The following is an 8714-nucleotide window of genomic DNA, read 5'->3' as shown; positions in this document are numbered from 1 at the left end:
AGTTAGCATTTGAACTAAGGCTCTTACAGCAGACTGAACCAAATGATTCTGGCCTCTATTTTTTTAAATTAGATGGTGACATAACTATTTGATCTGATTGTCAAGGTTTTTCTTTTGATTCTTCCTGGTTAGGACCCAGAGGAAGTTCTCCCTGTTATAGACCTAGACTCTGGTGCTGAAGATGGAATTCATTATCTGGATGAACTTCTTATGGAAGCTAAAACAAAATTTTCCAGTGGGATAGAGTATGAACATCTTACAGAAGTCAAAATGAAAAATTTCAGTGGCAGAGAGTATGAGTTTGAGATAGTTAGATATCTTCTGAAGCATGCAAGTGTGTTGCAAAAGATGTCTATATATGGTTCCAAACCCAAATTTTCAAAAGAATGTCGTTCATTGGTTCAAAGGAAGTTATTGAAGTTATGGAGGTGCTCAAAAAACTGCAAGGCGGTGCTTAATTAAATCTGTGGAGTAAAAGTATGTATTCTGGATGCTCAAAGAAACACAAGAGATCAAATGTGACTTTTGGATGAACAAAAGTTGGAGGTGTTTTCTCGTGTAGGATTTTAATCTCTGGGCTCAATGTTTTATTGTCTGTAGATTCCTTCCTAGTGGGTACATTGTGCTGATATTTTTTTTTTGAGGGAATTTCATATATAACCTATCAGGTATTTTGGTCCATCAGAAAATACATTTCTATATTTTAGTCATTTTTGCAGTTGTCGATGATGCACTGGATGTTGAAATCATGTACTATTTTCCCTGGTTATGCCATCTTAACTTCCTTTCAGAACATTCAGATAATTTATGCAATATTGCTGTGGCTCTTTTCTGCCCTTATTTAGTTGATATGATGTTTATATCCAGTAAAAGAACTATAAAATGCGACTAATGCCAGGAGGGGCCATATTTCGCTAGTTTAGTCTTAATATAGTTAGCCAATGCCCATTTATTTGATTTCCCTAATTCTTCTTCATCTTTATTGCTGCCTGTTAGCTCTTTTGCAGAGCTCAAAAGATTATAGTGGCCTATATGATTCTTTATTGCTGGGGTATCTTCGCAATTCCATTCCAAAATACCAATGTGGATAAGACCTTGTTTCATTCATGCCAAACTTATGGAGTCAGAAAGCCTAGAAGGGACTTATACGTTCTCTTAGGTCTCTCAAGGTTTCAGAATATCTTTATTGCTGAATTTCACATTTTTATTTCTAAAGTTTTGCAATAGTTAATGTCTGATACCTCTTTCTATTCTGGCGAAATGTTGAACTTTCCCTTGTGTCAAGTAAAATAGCTTTTTCCAGATAGATGGTATAATATTACAAACATAGTAGAGTGTGTAGTCCTTCAAATGTTACAGGAGGCATTCCCTCTTTTAGGTGAAATGTTCAAATATCTTTAAAACTAGGACTAGGTTTAACAAACTGTTCTTGGAAGCAAAATTAAACTTTTCACAAATTTGAAACAAAGATTTAGCTTCTCTTAGCTGGTATCTACAAATAAAAAGAATGGTTTCCTGGCTAGTAGCGAAGGGTCAAGAATAGGTACTTCCAGTTGAGAAGTTGGCAGAATTTTCATGGTGCTTAAAAGGCTATGAGATAAATGGTGCATTATAGTGCTGTAGTCATTCCTTCTGCGCTGGATCTAGCTTTACTAAAGATCTAGACAATCCTATAGTTGTAATTAGTCTCCTTTGAATGTTCTAGATTGCCTTTCTAGCACCTCTATCAATTTTGTAAGATGCCAGCGACTGCTTCCAAGAGGGCAAAAGTCAGGCCACTGAGTGAAACAGTTTTGTTCATTGCGGTATGTAAGACCATGTTTGTAAAGAGTTTGTGCCCACTGAAAGGAGCATGAACTGCCATTGTTACCCTGCTTCAGTCCAACTCTAGTTAGTCAATGGGTTCCCCAACTATTGTCAATGTTTTCGTGCATTGTTGTTCCCAACTGTTATTCTTTGACAATAGACTGTCTTTGATATTTTGTTCCATTTAGCACTTTATCTGGATGTTTTACTGTATTGAAGTATTCTCTTTCAGATAAGTCCAGACTTCACAATTTTTGCATTACGTAGTGACGAAACATCACTCATGCAAGTCTTTTGGAGAAAAAACTTATTACCAATTATGCATTATAGTTATACTTTTGACTAAGAAAAAAAATTTACTTTATTGGTTGTACTACTTTTCTCCATTCAAAATTGCAGATGTCTCTACTAATTATTAGTGAAAGATTAGGTGGTATGGTGAAGACTTTTTGCAACACCTGTAAGGCTTAGTTTGCGAGTCTAGGATAGAAAAGAAAAAGGAAAAACTTAAGTTGAAAACTTAAGTTATGAGTGAAAGAAAGAGAAGAGAAGACTTGATTGTTAGGTTGCTTGGGATTTTTTTAGAACAAGTGGAATGATTCTGAATAAATAAGTCATTAAATATTTGTTGTAATGCTCTTGAAAGACAAAATAGGCATTTTGAAAAAATTAACAAGTTTCCTCCAAGAATCGTTCCATTTTCGCCCAATTTGGGCAGAAAGTTTTAGCTGCTGCATTTCCTTTCTTTTCCTTCTTACTAAAAACTAACAAATAAAGGTCCACTTTCATTTGGGTTACTATTTTTTGGAATTTTTATAGAAAAATATACTGCAATGGTTTGATGTATGTGAGATAAAAAAAATAAAATGATTGGAGAATGTGATTACGAAAAACGTAAAAAATTTTTCTTAAAAAACTACCAAGCAAGGACTATCCAAAACTCCAACTTCCAAATGGAGTCTAAGATTCCGTGTCAATATGGTTTAAGAGATGCTTATGTCCAATTCAGATTGGGGCTTTTTCTGAACAATCATTCACAATTCATACCAATGGCATAACAAGGACCCTATGATGAGGGGGTGTAATAGTCAATTTTAACGTAAATCATGCTCTTATATTTATATAAGAAATATACTACTTCGATTTAAGATTCCAAATCCTTTTCTCCCATTAGAGTTTCATTAATGTTTCATTTGGAATATGTCTAAAATTTTTGTTAGAGATAATCAATAAAATATCTTGTTTTAAAGGATAAATGTAGAATTTTGGTGGGAGGGGGGAAGAGGAATATATAAAACTTCAAAGCATAGTCTATATAGGAAAAGGAATTTTCTTAAACTTAAGGAGCGCAATACAACTAGAAGAGAGAATTTTATGAAATTCAGGGGGTGCAAATGTGATGCAAACTTAAAAAGTTTAAATTTTCAAGACCATTATATAATTTTATTAATCTTGAGGGGGAGCAATTGCCTCCCTCAAACCTATGTGGCTCCACCACTGCTTCATAGCAGAGGGTAAAATGGGGTTATGTCATGCGTAGTGAAAAGGGGGGTGAAAAAATGCTGAAGGATTTGGAAATTTGAACACTTAATAGATAAGTGATGTCTAAATTTGTGTTCAAATAATGAATTTTGTTATAATTCTTTTTTTTTTCCGGAAACGATAGATCAATATATTCCCGCTAAGAGACAGTTTACAAAGTATGAGCAAGGGCTCAAGTTTTCCTTTATAAAAGTGTACTAAGACACTGAGAATCTAAGAACTCCTCATCAAAATAGATGTGCATTGCTTGCTTACTTAGTGTATAACTGAGTGTATTAGTACTACCATTACCAGACTGGCTAACAAATGAGCATGTCCTAAACATTAAGCTTAGATCATTAATGGACTCGAGATGGCCTGCTATACGGATGTTGATTGGGGCTTGAGAGTTTATCATCTTTAAAGTGTGGTTGCATGATGTTTGAACCTATATGTGTTGCCAGCCACGTTCTATTAGCTTACAGAGTGCCAGTTGTATAGCCACCAAATTGTCCAACACAGCTGATCCAATACTTCTTTCCTTGAGCATCCACGCTGCACCAATCTAGTTCAGTGCATTTGTTGCTGTGATGCCAATTCCCATATTGTGTCCTTCAGTGTGTTGCCCCACATTTACATGAATGTTCAGCATGTTTGGCTCTGGTTCCCCCACGTCGTCTTGGTCGTTTGCTATTTTTGTTTCGGAGATGCTCATTCGTTGCTGTACCTGTTGGCATTCATGATACTCCTCCCAGTCGTGCACTGCTTTTCTAACTACTTCCATTGGATGCCTATCTTTGCCTTCAAATTCTACTTCATTCCTGGATTTCCAAATGTGCCAAAGGATGTCCACTGTTAACGCATTGTGTTGTATTCCATCCTGTCGAACCTTTACTTCCATTAGCATGCTCCACCACTTCTTGAAATTGCTTGTGTACTCATGAAGCCCATCCCATTGTAACGGAGCCATATTCCATATCAACTTTGCTTTGCTACATTGGAAGAACATGTGCTCAAGTGTCTCATTAGTTTCTCCACACTGCTTACAGATTAATTCTCCCTTTCCCGTTCTCCTAAATATAGCTTCTCTAACGGGTAACACTTGATGTAGACTTCTCCATAGAAACAACTTGTACTTGTGTTTAATTCTGATTTTCCATAGTTGTTTCCTGATTTTGTTGCTTCCCCCTGTCCAGCTTGTTTCTCCCAATCTGCTCATTTGTGCGTTAGGCTGTCTATCCTCCTTTGTGAATGCTTCATAAGCAGATCTGACCGTGTATTTTCCATTTGTGCTATGACTCTAGAAGTAGCAATCAGGTCTGCTTGTGTAACTTATAGGCGTTTTGAGTATATTCCCAGCTTCGTGTGGGCTAAAGATTCGGAAGATGAGTGGTGATTTCCATTTGAAGCTGGATATCAGCTCGCTAACTTTTGTGATCTTGTATCCCAGGGGTTTTGGGGATTCTACCTTGCCTTCCTTCCCTTCCAGTAGCCAAGCATCTTCCCAAATGTTGGTGCTCTTCCCATTTCCAATTCTTTTCCTAACTCCACGCTGCACCTCATCTCTTGATCCCATTAGACTCTTCCAAATCCATGATGCATTTCCTCTTACTTCACAACTCAGTGGGGATGTGTTGGGGTAGTACTTGGCTCTCAACACTTTACTAAGCAACAGGTTGGGGCACGTGAGGATCCTCCAAACCTGTTTGCCTAGCAAGGCTTTATTAAAGCCTTGGAGATCTTTAAAGCCTAGTCCTCCATCATTCTTTGTAGTGGACATCTTTTTCCATGAACACCAATGTATTTTCCTTCTCCCGTTATCCTCCCCCCACTAGAATCTTGCCATCATGGCATTGATTTCTTTACATAGCTTTACTGGAAGCTTAAAACATGACATTGCGTAAGTTGGCATTGTCATGGTTACTGCTTTCAGCAAAACCTCTTTTCCTGCTTGACTTAGCTGCTTGTTGGACCAGTTGAAGATCGTTTTCTTGCATTTTTCTCTAATGAAACCAAAGATTTGGGCCTTGGTTTTAGTGATGACCATTGGCAGCCCCAAATACTTCCCTTGCTTCACCACCTTTATATGCTCCAAGCAACTGCAGATTTCTCCTTGATCTTTTGGCTCCATATTTCTACTAAAGAACACTGATGATTTTTCCATGCTGATCACCTGTCCTGAACCCTATTCATAAATCTTCAAAATTCTCCTCACTTCTTCAGCTTGCCTCTTATCTGCTTTGCAAAAAATTAAGGAGTCATCTGCGAAAAATAGGTGAGTTATTGATGGGCCATTCCTACTGATCCTCATCCCAGTAAGCCTTTTGCTCCTTTGTGCTTGATCAAGTAAGTGTGAAAAGCCTTGTGAGACTAAGAGGAATAGGTAAGGTGACAAAGGGTCTCATTGTCTAATTCCTCTTGAAGGTATGACATATCCTTTAGGCTCTCCATTTATGTTGAAGGAGAAAGAAGCCGTTGTGATGTACTCCATTATCCAAGTGATCCATCTACCACAAAATCCCAGTTGTACCATGATTTCCTTTAGATATCCCCACTCGACCCTGTCGTAAGCTTCGACATATCTAGTTTTAAGGCCATAAAACCATGAGATCCTTCTCTTTTGTTTTTGAGGTAATGCAAGTACTCATGAGAGATGATCACGTTATCCAAAATCTGCCTTCCAGGAACAAAGGCAGCCTGGTTTTTGCTAATACATTTTCCCAAAACTTTTTTCAATCTATTTGGTAAAATTTTTGAAATGATTTTATACAACACATTACACAAACTTATAGACCTGAACTGCTTAACCTCAGTGGGGTTCTCAACCTTGGGAATAATGGATATGTTTGTGTGATTCATAGCTTTCAACATATGGCTAGAATGGAAGAAACTTTTAATGGCTTTTATGATGTCATTTTTAACAATGTGCCAAAAATTCTGAAAGAATAGTGGTGTCATGCCATCAAGACCAGGGGTTTTGGTTGGGTTCATGGAGAAGAGTGCAGTTTTAATTTCTTTCTCTTTGATTGGTTGGGTTAGTTCTGAATTCATGTGGTCTGATATTGTCTGTGATATTCCCTCCAAAACCATATCAGTTTGAGTCACTCCCTTACTCATGAATAGCTCCTTAAATTGATTCACCACTTCTTCTCCAATTTCCTCTTCTAATGTAGTCCATGTGGTGTCCTCTCTTTGTAGTTTTTGTATTTTGTTTCTGTGTCTCCTTCCTTTGACATTAGAGTGAAAAAAGTGAGAATTTTTATCCTCCTCCTTAAGCCACTGCACTCTTGATTTTTGACTCCAGAAAAGTTCCTTTTCATCATAAGCCTCCTTTAATTGTCTTCTAAGATCCCTGTTTCTTTCCTTTTTGTCATCACAGTCATGAAATTTGAGCTCTTCCAGTACCTTTTTCAGATTGTCAATCCGCTTCCTAGCATTTCCTTGGAAGTTATTTTTCCACCTCAGTAGCGCCACTCTGCAGTTTGCTACCTTCCTATGCACTTTGTACATATTGGAGCCTGTTTGCTCCTCCTCCCACGCCTGACTGATCACTTGTTCCAGCCCCTCTTTTTTCAGCCAACTTTTATCAAAAATGAATCGCTTCTTTCTCTTTTCGGTGAGAGGGTTGGAATCTATAAGCATCATGCTATGGTCTGATCCAACATTGTCAATATGTCTAACTAGAGTTTTGTCAAACACTTGGCTCCAATCATTACTTCCTAACGCTCTATCTAGTCTTTGTTTGATTTCACCTTCTAGATTCCAGTGGTTACTCCATGTCCAGGGGTTACCTTCAAACCCAAGATCAATGAGACCATTTTGTTCAATGAAGTTCCTAAAATCTTGAAAGGTTCCTTCCTCTCTCTTTCTACCACCATTTCTTCTCATTTGATGTAATGTCATTAAAATCACCCGTAATCATCCATCTAGGATCCCATAGCACTTTCCTTCGTTCTACTACTTGCCACTGATTCCTTCTAACTTGATTGTCCGTACTTGCATATATGCCAATGAACCACCAGTCCACATTCTTGTCTGTATCCATAATGTGGATTTCCATAGTGAAAGCAGTTGTTTGGACCTCCAAAACCTTAACCTCATTGTTCCACATTACTGTCATACCTCCTGACTTATTCATAGACTCTACCACTACACACTCATCAAACCTCAATTGTCTTCTCACTTTCAGCATAAACTGTTGTCTATTTCTGGTCTCACACAAGAAGACCATATTTGGGGAGAGGAGGTTGCAAGCCTCCCTTAGCTGGGGAATTGTCAAGAGGCTTCCAGCACCTTGGCAATTCCACAACAGTGCTTTCATTCATTCATGGGTGGCCAAGTTAGGCTAGCCAGCGCCCCTTCATATTGGCTTACATAGCTTTCTTGATCACTCCCCCTTTTCCACTTCTTTCCAAGTGTTTCAGTGACTTCCACATCCACCATATCTTCATCAGTCAGGTGGAATTTTCTCTTCCCCGTAATCTCTTTACTCATCCTAGTAAGCTTAACCTATCGCATGGACTTTCTTTTTATCACTGGAGCTTTTAATTGTTTCCCTGTTCTTCTAGTCATTCCTTTATTATTCGGTGTCTCTATCACATCAATCTAATCTTCTACTTGCATGCACATAGCTTCAGGTTCCTGAGAGGATAGCTCTACCACCTTGTCCAGGACTATGTCTAATTGACCTCTACATACTCTCCCTTCAAGCATTTCGTGTGTCTATTTTTCATTTCCCTTACTGTTATCCATCTCTTCACCCCTGTCCTCCATAATTCCTGGTTCCTGAATTGTCACTATGGCATCTCTTTGTATATTCCTCCCAACATGTCCACTATCCGTACTTGTATTCTCATCCTCTCTAGCCTTACTCCTCACCAGCAACTTTTTTTCACCTGTTTTTGGTACTAGCTCACCATCCTTAAAGCCCCACCTTTGCTTGTTAGGGGAAATAGTAGCAGGCTGCCTCCCCCTCCGTTCCTTTTAAGGTGACAATTTCCCCCCTCCTGCCCTCAACCATGGCCCAAATTGATTATCCTGTTGGCCTCTCCCACCTAAACTGCTATCTGGCCAGTTCCTTTCGCTATGTCCTATTTTGCCACATGTATAACAGAAATCAGGTCCCCTCTCATATTTGAAACTTAACTACTTCACCTTTCCTTCCGTCTTCACCGTGGTACCCCTCATAAGAGGTTGAGATATGTCAGCCAGCACAAGTAATTTGATGTGTCTCCCTTCCTTTCCTCCTCCTTGAGGGATAATCACTTCCTTGGTTTCATGAAACATTGATGCTATCTTTTTTCCCACCTCCTTAGAAATCCAGTGCACTGGGAGATTCCACACTTGAATCCATAATGGAGCGAGGTTAAAATCAGCGCCTTCCTTTT

General features: G+C 38.5%; 2 protein-coding genes across 2 annotated transcripts; both read right to left on the bottom strand.

The window, feature by feature from the left end:
- Positions 1–5158: 5158 nt before the first annotated feature.
- Positions 5159–5491, bottom strand: LOC140007297 (uncharacterized). Its single transcript, XM_072050021.1, has one exon. It carries the CDS (start codon positions 5489–5491, stop codon positions 5159–5161), a length of 333 nt encoding a protein of 110 aa, XP_071906122.1.
- Positions 5492–5868: 377 nt separating this feature from the next.
- LOC140007296 (uncharacterized) lies at positions 5869–7648 on the bottom strand. The gene is made up of 2 exons (XM_072050020.1): positions 7240–7648; positions 5869–7118 (listed from the first exon to the last, which is right to left on the bottom strand). Exons 1-2 carry the CDS (start codon positions 7646–7648, stop codon positions 5869–5871), a joined length of 1659 nt encoding a protein of 552 aa, XP_071906121.1.
- Between the last annotated feature and the right edge of the window lie 1066 nt (positions 7649–8714).

Source organism: Coffea arabica, chromosome 5c (genome assembly GCF_036785885.1).
Source record: "Coffea arabica cultivar ET-39 chromosome 5c, Coffea Arabica ET-39 HiFi, whole genome shotgun sequence".
Lineage (NCBI taxonomy): Eukaryota > Viridiplantae > Streptophyta > Magnoliopsida > Gentianales > Rubiaceae > Coffea > Coffea arabica.
This window is presented reverse-complemented; position numbering and strand designations above follow the sequence as displayed.